Below are 23,717 nucleotides of genomic sequence, written 5' to 3'. Positions count from 1 at the left end.
TGGTATTATTAGAGATATACACTATTTCCCTTCACTATCTCTCTTCATATATTTACTATTAATAACATATGCACTGTTCTTATGATTATAATATACAGTTGATGAGAAATATTGCTTGTTCTGAGTATTGTGACCCACCAGGTGCTTAAAACTTGTTGACAAAGTATGGAACATCAGTGGCAATATGTAGGAGTAAAAATTGTTCTGTTATTCTGCTCAGTATAGCAATAGCAATTGCATCATTGTTTCACAGAAAGGATAACATTATGATCCTGTGTGGGTGTATAGCTCATCTGTGGGAGGAAGTTTCTGTGCATACTTAGTGATCAAAATTCAAGAAACACACCTTATTTTTATGAATATTTTCTCATTAGGAATTTGGCTCATGTAAATGCATCACATAGTTTGTAGAAGCATTATATGGAAAAGGATAAATAAGAAATGAAAATTTTTTTTTTTTTTTTTTTTTTTTTGCATGTACAATAAAAGCTTGAGCTACTGGAGAGAATTCCTGGGAGTATATAGTATCGTGGCTGTAAACCCAGTCTTTAAAATCTAAATTTAATTCTAACCTAAAAATAACTAGAATGTCAGAGATGTACCTTTCCACAGCATGAATAGGTTTGTAAAGTATAGATTTATCCATATGCAATGCTATTTTCTCTTTAAAACTTGAGATATCTTTTGGGAAAGGATTTGGCCCCAAGTATTAATAAAACCCATACTTTAGAAGCAAGTATTTTAAAATCACCTGTTGATGGAGGTAAAATAACTTACTAATAAATAAACCTCCCAAAGTACCTAGAGCTGTTTAAATATTTAGCATGATAAAATGAATGCCATAAAATTACAGCTTAACAAAATATAACATAGTCATTTAGTTTCTATTCTTCTCCCTAATATAAAGTAGCAGGTTAATATGCACTCTCTCTGGTTTTGTTATTCTTTTTTTTTGTTTTGAGGCAGAGTCTCGTTCTGTCACCCAGGCTGGAGTGCAGTGGTGCGATCTTGGCTCACTGCAACCTCTACCTCTCAGGTTCAAGCGATTCTCCTACCTCAGCCTTCTGAGTAGCTGGGATTACAGGCATGTGCCACCACACCCAGCTAATTTTTGTATTTTTAGTAGAGGTGGGGTTTCACCATGTTGGCCAAGCTAGTCTTGAACTCCTAGCCTTAAGTGATCCGCCCACCTAGGCCTCCCAAAGTGCTGGGATTACAGGCATGAGCCACTGTGCCTGGCTTCTATTTTTAATATGCTGCATCCTCACCCTTTGTGGAAAGCCTCTGGGTTTCAATAACTGACAAGCCGACCTTGCTGAAAGAAGATAGAAATACAAACAAGTAGAAGCAACTGTTCAATATAGTAAGCTATTGAAGAAAGAAATAAGTTTAATAGGAAAAAATAATCAATGAATTGGGGGAAAGTGTAATCAAACATACAATTCTGTGGATCTGAGAACTATTTGGAGTGAGCTGGCAGATAATGTTATAAAAAGGTTACCAGTTTATGAATTCTATATATTTGATAATTTTGGGATAACTTTGGTGTTCCTGTATCACATGGTAATCCTATAAAATAGATCAAGTGTTTCTCAAAATACCATCTTTATAAATATCATCTTGGAGGCCTCACTCTGAATCAACTAGATCTGTATTTCTGGGAATCTACATTTTAACCCACCCCTCAAATGATTCTTAATGCAGAAGTAAAATCTGAAAATTACTATAGTAGCTTAACTGAGTGTAGATTACATTGATTGCTTTTGCAATGATGCCATTATTTTCTCTTTCTGAAGACCCACTGTTTCCAAGACCCAGTTAAAAGCCACCTTTCTTGATTTGTTTTCACACAGAGTTTAGTTTCTTCCTCCTCTGCTCCTCTAGCTCCCATAATTGTGCCTTTGTTACACTAATCAAGAGTATCCCAAATCTCTTAATGCAGATTTAAACTTAACTTTACATACATAAGTGCTGCAAACTTATCAAAAACATTATTTAAAATGTATTTAAATTCATTTTACAATCATTTAGTTTTGTTTATTTTAAATAACAAGTTCTTAATTTTAATATTTATATGTGGCGTTTTTTTGGACTGGTAGAAAAACTTGACCACCTCAATCACCTCATATATCTCCCTTAAACTTTGTCTTTCAGGGTCATGTCAAAATAGTTGAGTGTGCACCAATATTTTGTTCTTCAAATAATCTTAAATCTAGGATCACAGATGTCATCCTTTCTGTCACTAACCCGCAGCTGGTAGAACTTTTTAAAAAGTTTGAAATTTGACTAGAGCAATGTATAGTACAATCCAGTATACTATACGTTGAATTTGATTTCCTGTTGAATTTTAATACAAATATATTAATATCTTGAAATTTTAAATAATTTGCCTTTTATCTATTGATTTGTGTAATTATGTATCATTTATACTTCTGAAGTTAAAAACACTTAAAACAGCATGAATACTTTTAAATTCTGTGTTTTAACTTATTTGTGTGAATTCCTATCTCCCTGAACAGCCCTTCTCTTAAAGTCAGGGGCCATGTTTTATTCATCCTTTTATCCCTAGTATGGTTGATTAATATTTGCTGAATCAAGGTGAAAAATATGTCTATTTTATATTGTCTAATTAATATATTCAACATTATTTAAATATTACTAACTGTATTTAGATATAGGTAGCATATTTAAAATGTAATATTAATATAGCATCAAACATATATTTAATACTATTCATTGTGTTTCCATACATTGCAGTTATTATCCTTTTAGATGCTCAGATTGTTTCGTGTTTGGCCAGGGGGAATCTCTTCCTGTTGAGTCCTGAGTCCTACTAACACAAGAGTCAACTCCTGTGTAGTAGTAGTCTTGATACGCTACTCCTAGTAGTCTTTGATAACTTCCTTCTGTCTTGTATCACAGTATAATCCAAGCTCATCTTGTACATTTCCTATTCCAGATCTCACATCAGCCATTTTCCAACAAAGCCTGGGAAATGTGGTTTTCAGACCATAAACTCTGGGAAGTGTATCATTACTAGCTAGGTCATTGTTCCTATGCCTTTTCAGGTTGCAGAGCTAAGAAATACATGCGTACATATATATATGTATGTACATAGATAATACTTCAAGAGGCGCCAGCATGTTATTTAACTTCTTCAATCTTATATATGTGTCAGCTTTATCCCATGCTAAAAATACTTAACAATGACACTGGAGTGATAGAATGGCAGTCATATAATTGTTCAGTTATTCATCTTACAAAGCACACACAACAGATTCTGCATGACAATAATCACAACACTACCATCTAACATCATATGATTACTGAAAACAGTTTAAGATTATTTTAACAGTTCTTTTTGTTGGATCACACTAGGAATGTGCTAGTAAATTTTTATATTTTAAAGATACTTGAAATAGTCACTTTCTGTATGATTATTATCCACTGCTAGAGTATACATTCAGATCATATTTACTTTTTTCCTTGAAGAGAATCCCTTTGAATGTTTAGTCATACCCTCTGATTCTGGAAGGTAGGCAAATAATGGAATTTGCATACATTGCAGCTGAAGCAAGCTATAGAAGCAGCATGCAGAAACTGGGCAACTTACCAACTTTTCCCAGATTATCTCTCCTTTGGCATATGAGTCCTTCAGAAAGACAAGACCCAAATCTTAAGTATTTCTTTGAATTTGTAAAATATACTTAAGTTTTATTTTTAAACCTTTGCCCCTGATCTGAGTATGTATTTCTTCTACAAGGCATTGTGGTGAAGTTGCATTATCAAAAATTGTGTTGAACAACATTCCTTTTTGTTAAAATTAAATTCGGGAAAAAATGAACTGGAATATCATTTCTTAAAATATTCAGTACTGTGGAAATGGGTGGGTTTGCTTTTTCAAAATTAGCCAAATAATAATTTTATTTTTTGAAGTAAAGTTAGTTTTTTAAAGTTAAAATAGTGATGGCCAGGCGCGGTGGCTCACGCCTGTAATCCCAGCACTTTGGGAGGCGGAGTCGGGCCGATCACCTAAGGTTGGGAGTTTGAGACCAGCCTGACCAACATGGAGAAACCCTGTCTCTACTAAAAATACACAAAATTAGCGGGGCATAGTGGCACGTGCCTGTAATCCCAGCTACTCGGGAGGCTGAGGTAGGAGAATCGCTTGAACCCAGGAGGCAGAGGTTGCTGTGAACCGAGATTGTGCCATTGCACTCCAGCCTGGGCAACAAGAGCAAAACTCTGTCTCCAAAAAAAAAAAACTAAAATAGTGACACTAATACATGGTTAAAATGTATTTATCACTTAATGTATGTCAGATTCTATTGATTTATCTCATTTTGTCACTTAATTCTTACAACAGTTTTATTGGGTTGTTACCAATATGCCCGTTTTATAAATTTCGTGAGGAAACTGTGCCATAGAAACATTGTCTCTAAGCAAAGATCAGTTTGTTGTATTGCTGCTTATTGTATGTCCAGTAACTGCAGGTTAAAAAAAAAAAGACCATGGTGGCTTTTGAAAGAATTTTTTGTAATTCCTGGGACTTAAATTTAGGTGAGAACTATGAACTGGGTAATTATTATTAGTAGATGTATTAATTTTAAATGTGTACTGTAAAGTATATTTAATAGCTTGCAATAGTTAAAAATATAAAATTATTTGAGATTTTGATAGGACTATTGAAATAAATGTTAGTGTGTTTTTTAATGTTCTAATTGATAATAAATTAGTATTTGAAATGTTAGGGACATTTCAACAAAATACATTTATCACGTGTAAAAGCTTAGATAGAAAATGATTACAATATTTTTTCAATATTTGTTTTTAAAAGTCTACTTAATGTATATTGTCTTTTAGTATGCATTTAAAGGTAGTAAAATTAGAATATACAGTTAAGCAAAAATAAGGATATCCTCTGTTAGTGACCATCAGAGCTAACCATTATTAATATTTTGGTATATAGCATCCCAGATTTTTCCTATTATTTTTGCTTGAATTGTTAAGACTTTTAAAATTATAGTATAATTTCTAAGAAAATATTTTAAAAGAATGCTTGATATTTTGAATCTAATGTGTATGGTTCTTTTTTTCAGGATTGTACTGTATATGAAACAGAGAATAAAATTCTTCACGTGGTGAGTACACTTGGATTTATTTTAATCTTTGTTAGAGAATATTTCCTTGATCAACTAGAAGAAGTGAACCATAAGAAAAAAATCTACTGACCATATCAGTTAAGTGTATTTTTATAGGAAATCTACAAAAGAATCAAAGCATAACAAATTACGTTAGTTATAACCATTCTATTGTACCTAATAGGAAAAAAAGATACAATATTTTTAAATTGTAATATGTAGCAAGGTTGGAATGTAATAAAAAATTAATAATGTAGAGCAAGGAGAATTTGAAATGAGAATTTCTTTTACTGTTCATCTATTACAAAAAAAAGATCAGAGGTATTCTGTTCTATAATGGGTAATTCATCTCTATCATCATTTGGATGAAATACTTTATTAAAAAAATCAAATTTCCTTTGCTCCATTTCTATACTTACCAGACAACCTTTCAAATGGTAATATGGCAATATTTTTGAATCAGTTAATGACTTTACATATATTTTATTACTAGAAATGGGCTATGGATACATTTTACTTTGTTGAAAAGCCATCTCCTGTCTTCTTAATGAACAGTTGGCCACTTTTATTTGTAAATGCATTTCTTGATCAATGCTGGTTTGTCCTAATAACTTCTTCACCTCTGGTGTGTGTGAAATCATGTCATTTCTGCATCTGCCAGGTACTAGGCGGTGAAGATTCATATGTTTGTAAAAGGACATTTGCCTCATTTATTCCTAATATCAGTTTATAAGTTTTATGTTTCTGAAATGTTTGAATATTTATAAAAGAATACTATTTTGTATTTAGAAAAGTAAATACTTTTAAAACGTCTGAATGTATGTATGGAGGGAAATCAGAATATCAGCGGTACAGCATCCCTATTCCTTTTTTGTTATCTACTATATAAATGGTACTGAATAATCCTCTGCTAATCCTCTCCCCCTCATTGTGCAGTAGGGATGCCCTTTGTGGTTTGTAAGAATAGTCTCAGGAGTGGATAATTAATGTACTTTTCTCCTTATTAGTCCAAGAGGGAAAATAATTACAACTCCCTCATGTCGATCTACCTATAGGGCCTGGAGAATAGAAAGACACTAATATTTATTTAGGGCCTATATATTTCAAGTATTAGCTTAGTTTCTATAAGTGTATTCTCTCATTTAATCCTACTTTTGCAGATGGTGGAACTAAGGGTCACAAATATTAAGTTGTTCAACTATTCAGTTTGAACACAGAATCTCATACCAAAGCCCATGCCCTTTCCAGATCTGGCAGTTGCTACCAGTTCTAGTTCCCTGAGGCTTTACAAATTGTACTATCTTTTTTCCCATGAAACCCAGGGCTACTGTCTAGCTGTGCCTATTTTGTCAATAACTAAGGAGCATGCACAGAGCCTTTCCCACCTACATTTTATTTTCTGTGAGTGACTGTTTCTTTGGCGTTGAATTTTCTGTGACAATGACTGTTCTTTCTGAAGTATTGAATTTACTGAATTCGACTTTGGTACACTGCTGTGGGTTCTTCATTGTGTTTACTTCAAGGCTGTTATTGAGGTCAGTGTGTGTTAACATTTTTTTCTTTATCAGATTTCTCAGGAGTAATCTCTCCCTGATGTTAGTACCAAAAAGAGCTGTACTTTTCTTTATGCATTGGCTGCTACGAACTTAAGATTAAAATTTGTGGCTCATAATGGACAAGTGCATCTCATGGTATTTGTTTTGTATTTAGCTTCATTCTTGGCTCTAATTTATATACATGATTTCTTTTTGCCTTGTTTTTCTCAATTAATTTATGTATGGTATATATTTTTACATCTGTTGATGTAGCCTTTTCTGTGGAGGAATAGTTCCAGTTACAAATGCACATTTGTGATCAATATTCAGATATCAACAAAGGACATGTAAATAATTTATAGAAAAAGAATCTCTAGAGAACTGTAAAAAATATGAAATTTTATTTCTGAGGAAATTTCAGATTCCACCATATGACAGAATAACAGAAATAAATTTAAATGATGAAAGAAATACTGTGGGATTTCTCTTGTACTAAAGACCTTAAATATCATTTTAATTAATTAGACTAAGGAAAAATCTCTTTGGGGTTATAAAATGATGATTGAAATTTTATTAAATAAAAACCATAATAAGTAATAGCCAAATTTTAAAAGTTCTTAATCACTAAATGTTTTTAATTTTAAATAATTTTAAAATAATAAGTAATTTTTAGTTTCTTAAATAAATTCCTAATAATTGACTCATATTGACTTACCTTTCTTAAAAGTCAGATTCTGGGCTACTTGCTATTAGAAATAAGTAACAGCGTAAATAGTACTGAAGGAGTTTAGAAATGAATGCCGTATGTTTACCTTGGCAATTTTGCATTCCAGCTAGTGAGAATTTAAAAATCCTGTCTGATGATGATGGCAACAGTGAATGGCATTAACCAAATCAGTTCGTCTCAGAAAGCACTTGTCTTTTCATGTTATTCTTCTACTTCCCATCCTGACCGTTTTATACAAAGATTACCCAGCCTTTACTAAAAGGTTGTATGTATACTTGTATATTACTTTTCTCATAAGAATAGTTAATTTTTTGGAATAATAAAATAGTATACAGTACCACTTAGTATATGATGCTAAAGAAAATTTCTAGAACAAGTATCTTTCCAGATCTCTATAGTGTAGAAGAAATAACTTTGAGTCTAAAAACCTGTGTCTGAATCCTAATTCTACCGTTTTCTATCTCAGTGAGCTGAATCAAGTGATGTTCTTGAGAGTTTGTTCTAATTATGTAAAATGGGGATATTAATATCTTTCATGAATGATTGTTGCTAGGAGAAAATAAATAAGTAAATTTTCTAGACAGAGCTTTATAATCTGGTAGTCCTCTTTCTAGTATTTATTTATTTATTTAGGTTATATCTCATTATTTAGGTTTTTTGTTGTTGTTGGTTGAGTTTCTTTTTTTTGAGACAGTCTTGTTCAAGCTGGAGCTTTTACGCCCAGGCTGGAGTACAGTGGCATGATCTCGGCTCACTGCGAGTTCCATCTCCCAGGTTCACGCCATTCTCCTGCCTCAACCTCCCGAGTAGCTGGGACTACAGGTGCCCGCCACCATGCCCGGCTAATTTTTTTGTATTTTTTAGTAGAGACAGGGTTTCACCCTGTTAGCCAGTATGGTCTGGATCTCCTGACCTCGTGACCCACACACCTCGGCCTCCCAAAGTGCTGGGATTACAGGCATGAGCCACCGCACCCGGCCTATTTAGGGTTTTTAATTTCCTCTTTCTCTCCTTTTTATACGCACCAGAAAATCAAAAGCCTGAGTTTTTATATAGCTTGTTTAGGATGAAATTGTGAGTTAGTTTTAATGTTTTCCTTGTTTCTATGATACTCGAATATTCTAAGTACAATATGATTTATAATGGCTCCTTTTCAAAGATGAATTAATATGTATTCTATATGAGCATCTTAGCCTGGGTTCTTTCTGGAAAACAGAGCCTACAAAGGCTTGAATGCAGATAGTTTATGTTGATTAGTTATCCCAAGGCACAGAAGAGACACTGGGAAGGAGAATCAATATGGATTCTAGAATTGTTCACCACTATAGGGAACTGAAGTTCGATCCCATCAGGACCTTCTGAGAACCCCTGTAGAATGTGCCTCAGAATTGTCCAACCTGACTGACAAAGATTGAAGAGGGAGAATGTATCTGCTGGCACTAATCCAATTATCCTATTCGTCAAAGATGGCTCCTTGGGATGTTAACTCTCACACTACCAGGTTTTTGGAGGTACCAGAGACCTCTAGGACAGAAAGCAAAGGTAATACAACTGAAGTGAAGCAGATTGCCACAGCAGTAGCTGGAGAAAAAGTGGGCTGAGTGGGGAGTCTAGTACAATGAAGTGCCTCTAAGTGGCAATCCAAATTTTAAAGTATTTTGGATCACATAAAGTATCCTGATAGTGATTGACATCAAGATATGCATAACTCACAAAAGCAAGCTTCAAAACAGTAGATATAGCATAACATTTGTGTAAAAAAGCAGTGTATTTATAGTGAAGAAAATAATTTGAAGAACTATGCAATAGACTTAATGTTGGTTGCCTTTGCAAGGAATAGGATAAATTTTAGGGGCATTAACTTTAAATTATGTGTTTGTATAATGGTTAAATATAGCATAACAAGTATGTGTTAATCAGAAAAAGAAAGTACTAAAATATCTGTAGAAATGCCTGAATAGCAGCCCAAAATCTAGATTAAAAATGAGTATTTTATAGTTAGATACAATGAATTAGATCTACTACTTGATAGCACAACAGAGTAACTGAGGGACTACAGTCAGCAATAATTTGTTGTACGTTTTAGAGTAACTGAGGGAGGAGTATTACTGGAATGTTCATAACACAAAGAAATGATAAATGCTTGAGGTGATGGATACCCCCATTTACCCTGATGTAATTATTACACATTGTATGCCTGTATCCAAATATCTAATGTACTCCATAAATACCTAATGCATACCTACTATGTACCCAGAAATCTTTTCTAAAAGATAAGTATTTTTAACAAATGAGTAAGAGTTTCAAATGGGTAAGGAGTGAAAACAGTGCTAGTAGCCAACCATTGACTAACCTAAAGAACATGGCTGAAATCTTTCTAATGCCAGGCAGATTTAGAATCCTGTGTAATATATTAATAGTTCTTAAGAACCTCTTCACTTTAGTACATTGGACTGTGAGTTAAATAGGTTTTTAGAACATCCCCAGTGATGGCTGCCATTTAGAAGGAACAAGGAGACCCCAGATTACTGAATAGAGATTATAGTAGCTTGAGATAGGCACTAGAACATCAACTCTCTTAGCCTAAACCCTACCCCTAAATCTTTATTTTGTCCAGAGGATAGGGAAGGCAATTTTCAAGAGGAAGGAGAACTTATTACTTATGAAAACTTGTTATAGCCCAGGAATTCCACAAGGCAGTACAAGTTGAGTGTCCCTTATCTGAAATGCTTGAGATTAGATGTGTTTCGGATTTCAGATTCTTTTGGATTTGGGAATATTTGCATGATATACTTAACAGTTGAGTGTCACTAATCTGAAAATACTAAACCAAAGTGCTCCAATGAGTGTTTCCTGTTGAGCATCATGTGAGTGCTCAAAAAGTTTCTGATTTTCGGATTAGAGATACTCAACCTGTACAAGCATCAGAGTGCCTTTCAACACGTGAGCAAACTGAGAGAGTTGAGGTTGTGAGGTGGTGTGTCTTTCCCTGAAATAGATCTGTATTTAAGGATGAGTAAAGAAAAAGAATGGGAAAGAGTAGAGGAAGTATCCTCTGATATATTAGAAGAAAATCCTTCCACATGAAGTAGGTTTATTATGAACACTTGTTTAATGTTTTCAATATGAGCCAAAAGATATTACCTTTGTTAAAAAAGAATACCATACTATAAAGAAGGTAAGGTCACTATAAACTGAGAGCAAATGAACTAAGAAAATAGTACATTAAACTAACAACAGGGAAGCAGAAAATAAACCATGGAGAAAGCATGTATCTTCCCAATTTTTTTTCAATTAATTTGCATTTCTTTCATAATGAAAAAGTATAAAAGTACATATTTATTCCAGTATAGTTAGAATTCTGATTGCTTTTAATGGATGACTTTATGTTACATATATTGAACTAGTCAGAAGGGACTTGGACAATCCTTAGGCTAGATTTTCGTTCACTTTCCTTACCTTTAAAATTAGAGAGTGTCTTCCTGCTTAAAATCAGAAAGAAGTAGGCTGTGAAGACCAAAATCCCTGGTGGGAAGGGAGATTGGTTGCAGTGTTGGGCAGGGATGTCTGTTAATATGAAGTGTGAGAATGAATAAAAGGAGACTGAACAGCTTGAGTTTCCTTGGAATTTGCCATTAAGTATAATGGAACAGACAATAGAATACAACCATAAAGGACAAAAGGCAATACAGATAATCAATGTAGTATATATCTCAGTGATTATCGACTAAAGATAAATAATGTTATGTTTCACTTCTATTGATCTGATCTTTTCATTCCAGTTAGGTTTTGTTCTGGATTACACTTTCTCTGGCAGTTTGGAGCCCATCTGTTTTGCTCTGTGCAGATCCTTGTTTTATATAATAAATGAGTTACAGAGAATCTGGAATTTTCAGTTCTGTACTCTACTTACTCCTCACTCCTGCCTTTCAGTACAGCCTTTGAGTCTGGAGTGATAAACTCTCCTGAGAAGTCATTTCAGAGCTTGTGTTTTAGCAGACTTCCTCTGCTTGTCTCTGCCCTGCCACTCTCATTGGTGAGCCTGGAACACTTGTCGGCTTTGATTAAACTCATGGAAATCCCAGGCCAGGCATAATCATTAAGGTCACATTGTTTAAATCAGATTGTTCTGAGCTCAAAAACACCTTTTACATTAGCCAAAGGTATGACCTTGTATATGGCACTTTGTATTTTAGCATTTTACCCCATTGTTTTTGTAAATATCATAAATATAGCAAATACCTATTTTATTATTTTAGTGCTAATATTATCTTCTAATTATATAGTACTTTACAGTTTACAGAACATTCTCAGGAATGCTTTCTTCTCTTCTTTCTGTCTCTTTTTTTTTCCTCCAAGCTATTTTTTCTTTTGTTAATTTAGGTTTGATCATGAATTAGGCTTATTTTAGTATGTTAAGTATTTGTTTTATTTCATAAACATTCTGTGTAATTTTTTCCTTTCTTTAAATTTATGAATTCCTTGCCCTTAAACTCCATCTGTAGTGAGATTATTATGTCTTCTGTGCTATCCAGACTAGAAATAGCTTAAACTGCATAGAGCCAACAGTTAGATGTAAGAGAGGAGCGTGGAGGAGAAAGTAAAGGGCTCATTTTAATCTTTGCCCTGACATCTATATCATATCATTTATAGAAGTATAGCTTTCCTATTCTGATGGATCAAAACCTTGAGGATATGTTTAAGTACTAGGGTAGCAGCATGCACCAAAATGAAATAAAAGTGATCATATTAATGTTAATATCTTATCTTTAGAGATTTCTTGAAAACAATGGTACTCTAGTGACTTAAAAATCCCTAAAGATAATTTTAACTGGTCTTCAGGAGGTCTCTGATGCTGTGATGAGGCAGCTTTTGCCATTTGTAGCCCAGACTCTTCTAAAAGCTATGATCTTGGTCCAAATGCAAACTGAATTTTTTTTCAGTATGGTTGAGATTTTAGTGGTAACTGTAACATTTGAACATGTAAATTATGGTCAGTCTCACTAAAACATCAACTCTAATACTGAGTTTTATAGATGAAAAGCGTAAGATGCTTCTTTATGTTTTCGAAGTTAAGGTGACCCTACTATCTCAGCCCCCTTTATTATCTTTGCGGTCAGCCTGAAGAAATGTGCTAACAATATTGCTGAAATAGGCATTGGACTCTTTGGTGTTATATTACATTATTTTCAGATTTTGACACTTTGGTGGTTAATTGCATTGCAAATTATTTTAACTATAAATTCTCCACAATGATGCTTCATGCAGGAAAGGAAAAAGGAGAAATCCAGATATAACATGATAGAGGTAGAAAATGTTTGTCTTTCCTGAGACAAAAAGAAAATGTGTGTGGCCTATACGAAGAATTAAAATAATCTGGTTTTACTGTTTCTGATTATGATTTAGATAGACATTTTATAAGGCAGTATATTTATTTATATAGGTGTTCTTGCTAACATTACATTTGCTGAACACATTATGCATTGCAAAATGCTTTCATATTCATACTGACTCTGAGAGTACAATTCTTGTCCTCACAGTAATATTCATTTTTGCTGGAGAGTCAAGTGAGGTAGAATAATATAGTAGAAAGAGCACCAATCTGAGAGTTAAAAGGATAGGTGTCCTGACCCCGTTCTGGCATTTACTAGCTGTAAACAAGCTAAGTTAGCCTTTCTGACTAAGTTGAGGCCTTGGAGTATCTGTGACTTTTAAGGTCTAAATGCCATAATTCTTAGATGACAAATTCATAAGATCATTAGAAAGCAGTATGGCCACATAAAGTGATAAATTGAAGGACTGTCTTTATTTGAGACCACTCTATATATGACCAAGGACACTATATATTTGTAAAAATAAAGTTAGATGGCACATATTCAGTTTTGATACATGGATATATTGCATAGTGGTGAAGTCTGGGCTTTTAGTGTAGCCATCACCTGAATGGTGTACACTGTAACCATTAAGTCATTTCTCACCCCTTACCCCCTCCCACCCTTCCACTCTTCTAAGTCCCCAGTGTTTATCATTTCACAGTCTATGTCCACATGTATACATTTTTTTTAGCTCTCACTTATTCGTGAGAACATGTGGTATTTGACTTTCTCTTTCTGAGTTATTTCACTTAAGGTAATGGCCTCCAGTTCCATCCATGTTGCTGCAGAAGACATGATTTTATACTTCTTATGGCTGAGTAGTGTTCCATGGTGTGTATACACACACACACACACACACAGAGACATATATGTACACACATATATATCACATTTTAATCCAGTCTGTTGATCGACACTTAGCTTATTTACTTCCTTATCTTTGCTATTGTGAATTTTGATATAATGATTTATTTTCCTTTGGGTAGATACCTAGTAGTGAGATAGCTGGATTAATGCTGTACATTTTTTTTAAGTACAGTTACAGTCACTGTCAATGTAAAGATTTCTTTAACAAGGTAATTGAATCAGTCTGGAAACAGAAGCCACACAGTAACTTAAAGGAAGTTTGATATAAATAATTATAAATTATGATAAGAAATACCTGCGAACAGGTAAAGAACGCCCTAAACCATGTCCTACAACTGAGAAATAGTACCCAAGGAAGGATATCTTTTAAGTGGAACACCCTTCCCAAGGCTGAGAAGGTGTGGCTGCACCTTCACTGGGTTGCCTAGATCAGAGCTTATCCTCAGTTGCCAGGCAAGTGGAAGACAGCCTTCAAGGATGTAGGCAAGTGATGCTGCTGGGAAGGTTCACAGCAAGAGTTAGGATGATGCTGTGAGTAAGAGGTCTGGAGAGCATGTTGAGATAGCCTCAGGATGGTGATCACTGAGCCCAGGCTGAGGCTGCAACGTCACTGTGGGACTACATGATCTAGACATGCGGCTGGGGCACAGCACTACCAATATCCCCACACACATGTACTGCTAGTGGACCCTGCAATAGGAGCAGGAAAAAATAAAAGAAAGCCCATGGGAACCTAGAAGCCTTCTTCTCCTTGCAGTGTCCCTCCACTGCCCTCTATTGACAAAAACTTAACATTGTGCTTACTGTACAAGATAAATGCTTAGAGTCCAATCCATTGTCACAGAGCAATCTCTAAAGGATGAATTTAGAGCTGAGAGCCACAAAACTCATAACTGACACAGTGTGGTTAGCTCTTACCTCCATAAAACTACATATAGCTGCTTCACATTTCTCAACTATAGGTGAAGACATCGCTCCCAGGTATCTGCCGTTTGTTCCCTATTTATCCATAAAGTGTATGTGTGTGTGTGTGTGTGTGTGTGTGTGTGTGTGTGTGTATCTATGTATAGTGCCTTAAATTTCCAGAAGCTTATCTAATTATAATGAACTGCTTCACTCTTGCTTTTTGAATATAAAATCCAAACTAAAATCAAAACATTTTTCTAATAACCTACATCTTAGATGAGCTATCAATATGTCCAGTCCGTTCTTTTTCTTGAACCTGAAAGTCGTGTGTCCTCTAATGAGTGATCTCTCATCTTCTTCGGAACCTGCCACAAGTCTGCTTGTCTGTGTTTCCTGCCTATGAAACAGCAGATAAATAGAATTGAGATTGTCCCAGATCCAATTCTGGTTTCCAGCTTACTCTATTTCCCTATCAGAAGGGAGAGTAGTGGTGGAGCCTCTTGTCCCAACTCTTAATTCATACCAGATTGTTTCAGGTAAGTAGCTGAAAGTAGGTTGGAAGTGTCATGGGTCCACTTCTTGCTCATCAAAGGAGGTGTACATTTGGGACTGACATTTTCTCACTGTTTTGGCATTGACCTTATTCTTAGTTGATTATTATTTTAAAGTGCAATTTTTAGGCTGTATTATTATCTCAATGTTGGGCTTATTAGGCATTAAAATATTTCATAATTACATGCCAATGTTGAAAGCACAGTGGTTAAGCAAGCAGGAACTCAAGCAAAACTGCCTGGCTGTAACTTGGCTCTGCCATTTAAAAGTTGAGTGACCTTGAGCAAGTTTTTAACATCTTTGTGCCTCCATTCCTACATCTGTACAATAGCGATAATTGTACAGATTATCGCTACCTTAGGGAGGTCATGGGGGTTAAATTTGTTAATACGTGTAAATGACTTAGAAGAATACTTAAAATATAGTAAGTTCTCAATAAATATCAGTTATTGTTTCATTTAGTCATCCTCACAATACAGTGAGATCAGTTTTATTTTTATCCCAATTGTATACATAAGGAAACTTGAGGCACACAAAAGAATTAAGCAACTTTCCCCAGATCTTGGAGCTAGTAAGTGGTGAAGTTACTATTCAGTCTGAGGCTTTTAATCACTATACTATAGCTGACTCTATAGATGACCTCGAAATCTAATTCTAAGGTCATAAATTATAGACATTTAATTTCAGTGACTTTCTTTTATGTCTTTCTATTGGTAATTTTCCTTTGGCATTCATGGTAGACAGGATTCTGAGATGACCCCCAGGACTCCTGTCCCCTGGTGGTATATAATTGCCTTCTTCTTCAGTGTGGTTGAGACCAGGGAATATGATGAATTTCACTCTCATGATTAGGTTTTGATCTATGGCAAATGTGAAGGAATTTCAAGGATATATTTAAGGTCTCTTGTCAGTTGACTTTAATATACTTAAAAGGGAGATTATCTTGGTGGGCCTAAACTTATCATGTGAGCCCTTTAAAACAAGATTCAAAGGAGGCAGGTATTCTCTTGCTGGCCTTGAAGAAATCAGCTGCCATGTTGTGAGAGGGCCTGTGGAGGGAGTCACTCAGTGAGGACCCGAGAACGGCCTCTGGGAATTGAGAACAATCTCCAGATGACAGCCAACAGGAAAGTGGGGACCTCAGTCATACAGCCACAAGGAAATGAATTCTGCTGACAACCTGAATGAACTTGAAAGCAGATTCTTCCTTACTTACACCTCCCTGTAGGAATACAGCCAAGTTGACACCTTGGTTTCTGCCTTGTGAGACCAGGGACTGGTTCCAGTGCCTGGACTCCTGCACCATGGAAACTGAGAGAATATGTGTTTCTTTAAGCCTCCAACCTTGTAGTAATTTGTTACACAGCTATAGATACCTAATACAGTATCATTAATTTAAATTCCAACTCAAAAAGAACAAAAACAAAAAATGCATTTTTTTTGTAGTTTATGTAAAAATTTATTTGACCAAAATGTAGAAAAAGTGATACTATTACATATGATACAGTTGCAAGAATCTAAAGAAAAGTGTGGATTTGATTCCATTGCACAATTTGCTAGTGTATTTCCTGGGTAGTGTGGTGCTGATCCTTGATGTGATGTTCTTTTGCATATTTCCTTCATTCTAAAGTTGTTCTCTGGCCGGACGCGGTGGCTTTCGCCTGTAATCCCAACACTTTGGGAGGCCAGATCACTTGAGGTCAGGAGTTAGAGACCAGCCCAGCCAACATGGCGAAACCCTGTCTCTACTAAAAATACAAAAATTATGGTGACACCTGCCTGTAGTCTCATCTACTCAGGAGGCTGAGACAGGAGGATCACTTGAACCCAGGAAGTGGAGGTTGCAGTGAGCCGAGATCGCACCACTGCACTCCAGCCTGGTCAACAGAGTGAGACTCCATCCCAAGAAAAAAATAAAGTTGTTCTCTGAAGAGCAAATGTCTCATTCCAGTAATGACCCACTCAGCTGAAATATGGTGGAGTTCAGTCCAATTCAGGTCAGCCATATCCAAAAGACTACAAGTCATTCATAAGTTGAGCAAAAGAGTTTCTATCTATTAGCAGAAAGGGCCTCTCTGGCAGCAGAGATTAAAAATTGGCCCAAAAAATGCGTTTTTTAAAGCCAATAAGAGACTAGTAGCCAGCAGAGAATAAATTAAAAAACAATTCTTTTGAGAATTTAAATGTAAGGTACTATATTGCCTCGTAACTTATTTGATTCATGTCTTATTTATTATAAAGACTTTTTTGACTAAAAGCAACAACATGTCATTGTGAAAAGAGCATTTGGCTAAACATCAGCACTTCCGGGTTTTAGTCTTGACTTTTCCATTAACTTTGTTGTGTGACTTGTGCATGTCACTTAACCTCTCATGGATCCCTAAGTGTCATTCAGGAAGATTGAACAAAATGATTTCAAATCATCTGTCTCAAAATTCTATGAATATAAGGATTTAAGTAATTAGAAGCTTGTAGTAACAGGACTAACACTGTCAATAAACTTTAGGACCTTTAAGTTTTAATGTGGGAAAATGTAAGAAATTAGGAGGAAATGATGCTTTTAAGATCATAAATTTTGACTTACTAATTTTAATGCATAATAGGCTCTTAGGGGTCGTTGCTTCTTTTCTGTTATCAGGAACACAAGGGCAGCATGCTCAATGTCAGTGATGTTAAGCACAAAACCAAATACATTAGCAGAAACACTGTCCCACGCTATGAAATCCTTGAATGTAGTAGTTGGCATTTGAATCATGTAACAGACATTTAGTGATTGTTGAAGGTATGAATGGCTTAATGAAGGCTGGTGATTTTTGTTGTGTTTTTCCCCATCATGAGAGTTTGACATGTAAAGGGACTGTAGGAGTTTTCCAGGCCTTATTGGGATGAAGTTCACATGACCTTTATTTACTTGCAACTATTTGCTTTCTGAAGCTATTTGAAAATCTTAATCTTTGCTGTATATAAGTATAATTTTAATATTGGGTTAAAATTGGAATTTTATTCTATTACATTAGTTTTTCAAGTTTAAAAAGTTGTTTCTCCTTCAATTCTCTGTACTCGTATGAACAAGAAATTCTTCCCGTGTTGGATAATTTGTATATAGAATAATAATTTTAAATACTAATTTAAATTCTGTTTGTGAATGTTACTCTTTCAGAGTTACCTACGATTGTTCAACAGTTGTGTCTTGTTAGGGAACCATCATAAGAGTGCAAAATTTCTAGCTCAACAGAGATCTGTAAAGTACTAAGATACTAAACATACTGTATTTCGTGAGGTGTATACTTAGAGTTCTCACAATTTACTATCAGAATAAATGTATGATATTTTGTAAAAAATAAAGCCTCCCTTGTTCCCCTAGTACAATGCAAATGTCATCCTACATTGGCACAGAATTGCAGAACTTATAATACTGAATTATACTAATATTCAAATAAAACAATAAAATAAAAACATACTGGCCAGACACAGTGGCCCACGCCTGTAATCCCAGCACTTTGGGAGGCTGAGGCAGGCGAATCACGAGGTCAGAAGTTCGAGAACAGCCTGGCCAACACAGTGAAACCCCGTCTCTACTAAAAATACAAAAAATTAGATGGGCGTAGTGGTGCGCACTTGTAGTCCTAGCTACTCGGGAGGCTAAAGCAGGAGAATCGCTTGCACCCAGGAGGCGGAGGTTGCAGTGAGCTGAGATCACACCACTGCACTCCAGCCCTAGCGACAGAGAGAGACTCCGTTTCAAAAAAAAAAAAAATCAAAAAACCCATACTTTATTCTTTAGACATTTTAATTGAAATATTATATCAATAAATATTTAAACATGTATACACTGTTTATCAAAATAAACTTTCATTACTATTTTCTATGCTATTGCTAATAAGCCTGAATTGTTTAAACTGTATTTAAATTGTAACTTTCACATCATTGTTGCCATCTTAAGACGTATATCCATCTGTTGCTTCCTTAATTTATCTTGATTTTATATTTTATACCCTTCTTCCTTGAATATACCCAAAAAGTATAAATTTCCTTTTGTAAAGCTTTTTTTAACCTTATCAGCCTTGAGTTCTTTCCTGCATCAAATGAATTTTTTCGATTTTTTATTCTAAAGATATTTTTATTCATTTGTTCCAGTATACTTGGAAGAATAATTGAACAGTACCCCACTTAATTTAGAAAAGCAAATAAAAATACTTTAAGTAGCTCAATAGTGCCTAAGTGGGCTTCCAGACTGACGTGAGTTTTTTTCTGTCCCTTATCTTTTTACCACTGTTTGCACTTAGAACACTTTCTGCATTTCTTTTTTTAAAAAACAATAGCTGGCCAGGTGCAGTGGCTCACGCCTGTAATCTTAGCACTTTGGGAGGCAGAGGTGGGCGAATCATGAGGTCAGGAGTTCGAGACCAGCCAGGCCAACATGGTGAAACCCCGTCTCTACTAAAAATACAAAAAAATTAGCTGGGTATAATGGCAGGCGCCAGTAATCCCAGCTACTCAGGAGGCTGAGGCAGGAGAATAGCTTGAATCCAGGAGGCGGAGGTGGCAGTGAGCTGAGATCACGCCATTGCACTCCAGCCTGGGCAACTGAGTGAGACTCCATCTCAAAAAAATAATAATAGCTAAAACTTCATGTATTAATCTTAAAAGTATCTGATAAATTCAGAGATAATGAAAGAAATCTATTCAGACATAATGAAAGAATGCTATCTTATTATTGGTTAATGTCTTAATGTGGGGTTATTAATTTTTGAATCCCCACATTAAAATGTTACTTTATTTTATGCTAAATATGCTCTGCTCAGATCTTTTTTCCCTTTAAAACTTATATTTAGGTAAACCAGCGTGTATATGTGTGTGTGTATATATATGTGTGTGTGTGTGCACAGATAGATAGATAGTATAGAACAGAATACAAAAACTTTGCATTTCAGCCTGAGAATATGATATATTATATTCATATTTGAAATTAATATAAACTACCTGAGAAAAATATCACACAATACCATAAAATTCAGCATATGAAACTCTTCAGTTTTAAAAGATTAAGTCATGGCTACCCTTGTCTGTTAACTGTTATTCAGTCATTAATCCTTTGTCACCTTGGGTAGTTTATAACAGAATCCAGAAAGTCAGTTAAACATTTATTTCCATTTCATGTTCTCTGTAGCTTTATTTAAGGCATATCATTTACTAGTCTTTATTTTTAGGTACAAATTTTTCTTCTATTTTTAGAAATAAAGGTAAATATAATTTAAAATACTTTGGGGACTGGGCGCGGTGGCTCATGCCTGCAATCCCAGCACTTTGGGAGGCCGAAGTAGGTGGATCACCTGAGGTCAGGAGATAAAGACCAGCCTGACTAATATGGTGAAACCCCGTCTCTACTAAAAACACAAAAAGTAGCCAGGCGTGGTGGCATGCACCTGTAGTCCCAGCTACTCAAGAGCCTGAGACAAGAGAATTGCTTGAACCCAGGAGGCAGAGGTTGCAGTGAGCCAAGATCACACCACTGCACTCTAGCCTGGGCGACAGAGCGAGACTCCATCTCAAAAATAAAATAAAGTAAAAAATAAAATAATTTGGTATGAATATTGCAAAAATAGCAAATAATCCTCTTTAAACAATGGTTGCTAGTCATCTTCTAGCTAGCATAGAGTTGTCCTTTTGCTGGTAAGATTGCTTTAAGTTTTCCCAGAGAGCCATGTCTTTCACAGTCTCAGTTCTAATATTCCTTATCTAAACTACATTCTGAATTGCAAAAACACTTGCAAGCCTGCCTTATATTTTGTTATACTATGTAGTTTAAACATGTTATATAACATCCATCTAATGCAGACATTGATTTTTAAACAATACAAAATGAAATTGATCAAAAAAAGAAGTACAGAGCTAAGCATAGAAACAGAATTAGCACAATAATGATTAGTAATTCAAGTCTTTCTGCCATGTTAATGACCTTGGTCTATTTATTTAGCTTCCTTCTTACATCTGTTAAACTGTCTATAATACCTACTTTAGGAAGTTGTTATTAGGATAAATGAGATAATAAATATGAAGTATTTAGCAGTGTGCCAGACACATGGTAGGTGATCTACAAATTATATCTAATAATAATGTTGTTGAATTATAATAAAAATGTATTTTTCTTGCTATTTTATAATTTTCTTTTTCTAGAATATGTTTAGGTAGTAATAGATAATACTGTGTTTTAAAATATAAATTATAATAATATAATATCTCACATGATTTCACTTAATGAGTAGCATTGACCAAATTCAGCTTTTATAAGATACGTTAAATAACTTCCCTGGAACTGCTAATGTGGTTTCCTGCAGTAACTTGATGTATGATGCAGTAATGAGCATAGAATTAGCATGTAAAACAAGGCCATTTTATACCCCTTCTAATTGCCTTATTTAGTTAAGTGCCAAATGCTACAATATAAAGGTTCTAGTATACTATCTCTAAAACAGGAAGCAAAGTTCTAATGGGATTTCTTTTCTAACTCTATTTTTTAAGATCTTTAATCTATTAAGTCCTGATAGCTTTGCTGGTAAACTCAATGTGTTTTACTCACCTTTTGCATTTCTAGCAGCACCTAGCACATAGCAAGCATTTGGCAAACAAAATTACTCAAGAGGAAGCTGAGGAGACATTTTTACAAGTTAATATGATGAATTTAATTGGTATTTTCTTTTCCCTAAAATGTCTACAGTCTGGTATTTCTGCCTTTCCTTTTTCCACCTCACTTCTATAAAACTACCAGTGCCTGAATAGGAGAGCTACTATTGCTCATTACAAGAGTATTATATGAGGCCTTAAATGTTGTAAGAAATATATATATATGAGAGAGAGAGCACCATTTATATGCGTCCATTACTTTCCTATTTATATATTGGACTCTTTTGAAATATGCTTCAATTTGTAGAAACCACAAAGGTTCTTTTTAACATACTGACTTCATACCCTTCAGATTAGCATGCTATCCAAGTATCCTGTATAGAAACCTTTCAGCATTCACAATGTTATCTCCCCCACTTGAGATAAAGAGAAAATAAGAATGAAAATAGAACCACATAGGGAAGGGAAGGAATAGTTAAAAGATTTAATTCTGCCATAGTATTTTTCTTCCTGTCAAACATACAATTTGAACTGCAGCCAGTTTTTATATGTTAAGTACTGCCATTCTGTCCTTTCTCCATGGCTGCTGATGAATATTTTTAAGACAAATTTTTAAAAATACAGAGAATGGGATTCCAGGATGGGCCACATAATTTGTGAGACCTAGTGCAAAATGAAAATGCCAAGCATTTCTGCAACAGCAGAGCATAAAACCAAGTGTAGGCCCATGTGCAACTGCACAAGTCACCTTCCCACAAAGCTGGCCCTGAAGGGTTCCCTGTTTCAGGGGAATGATCTTCCTGTTGGCACTTTGCCTAGCAGCTTTTCAGAGTAAATACCTTCATTGTATCTAAGAGCATTGAGACCTGAACATCAGAGAGAGTAAACAGATGTGAACTCTCCATCATGGCCATGCAGCTAGACTAACCAGTGTAATTACTGATCATTGTAAGATGGTCAGCAAGGTAATTCAATTAAGAATAATGAGATAATTCATACCATGAGTAGGATTCCAGTATTTTGAGGGTTGAGAAAGCAACAGAGGAGGAAAAAGCATTTATTGGGTGTCTTTTTTGGATAGGAACCATATTGGACTCTTTTTAATGCATTATCATAAATAATATAAAGTCACCATATAAAGTAATCTTTATTAGCTCATTTCATTTTCTATCTGAGGAAGGTGAATCTCAAGGATATAAAATAACTTGTTTATAGTCACACAGCAATCATTGGCAGTGTGGTGATTACCCACATCTGTCTTCAGATGAAGCCCATGTCCATTCCATGGGTATTGGTACCATGAGGCTGTGTGTCTATCTTTAGGGACTGATAGACACAATAAACGTACAGACTTGAGAAGCAGATGCCAAAAGCACTAGCACAATTAGGGAAATTTAACATGACAGTTTCTTTAGTGTAAAGAAGCTGAGCCCAGCACAAAGTGAGGCCATGGACCAAAGACAGAACATAGTAAATAAAAAGAGAGTTCTTATTATCTTGACCAGACAGGAGAAACTGTTGTGAAGGGAAAATAAATCTCAGGATCCCCAAATCACTAAGCCAAGGGAAAAGTCAAGCTGGGAACAATGTCAGTCAAACCTGCCTCCCATTTTATTTCTAAATAAGATAGCTACAAAGATAAGAAGCTACATACCTCCCTCACAATTTGCCCACAAGGAAATACCTTGTGGACAAAGGACAGACAGAACTCAAAGTCATTCCTCTGAGGCTTACCTGAGACAAATGCATATCTGATTGCTTCCTGTGCCCTCTTTGCTTATATAAAAATGCAGATTCACTGAGCCAGACTAAATTGTGTATTCAGTGGAAGGCTGATCAAAGTCTCAAAGAATGCAACCTTTTGTCTCTTATCTACTTCTAACCTGGAAGCCCCCACTTCCAGTTGTCCTGCCTTACAGGACTGAAGCAATGTACATCTTACACATATTGATTTATGTCTCATGTCGCTCTAAAATTAAAGCAAGCTGAA

At 35.1% G+C, this 23,717-nt stretch overlaps 1 protein-coding gene across 12 annotated transcripts in view; it reads left to right on the top strand.

The window, feature by feature from the left end:
* Nucleotides 1–23,717, top strand: part of CNKSR2 (connector enhancer of kinase suppressor of Ras 2) — a 290,055-nt gene that overhangs the window by 93,882 nt on the left and 172,456 nt on the right. For all 12 annotated transcript variants that reach the window (XM_073013842.1, XM_037986403.2, XM_073013844.1 and 9 more), the window contains exon 5: nucleotides 5,100–5,141. In XM_073013842.1, the coding sequence (XP_072869943.1) occupies nucleotides 5,100–5,141 (42 nt within the window). The remainder of the gene's footprint in view (nucleotides 1–5,099; nucleotides 5,142–23,717) is intronic.

This window comes from Chlorocebus sabaeus, chromosome X, assembly GCF_047675955.1.
Source record: "Chlorocebus sabaeus isolate Y175 chromosome X, mChlSab1.0.hap1, whole genome shotgun sequence".
Taxonomy (NCBI): Eukaryota; Metazoa; Chordata; class Mammalia; order Primates; family Cercopithecidae; genus Chlorocebus; species Chlorocebus sabaeus.
The sequence above is the reverse complement of the archived record's forward strand: the minus strand, read 5'-3'. Positions and strand labels throughout refer to the sequence as shown.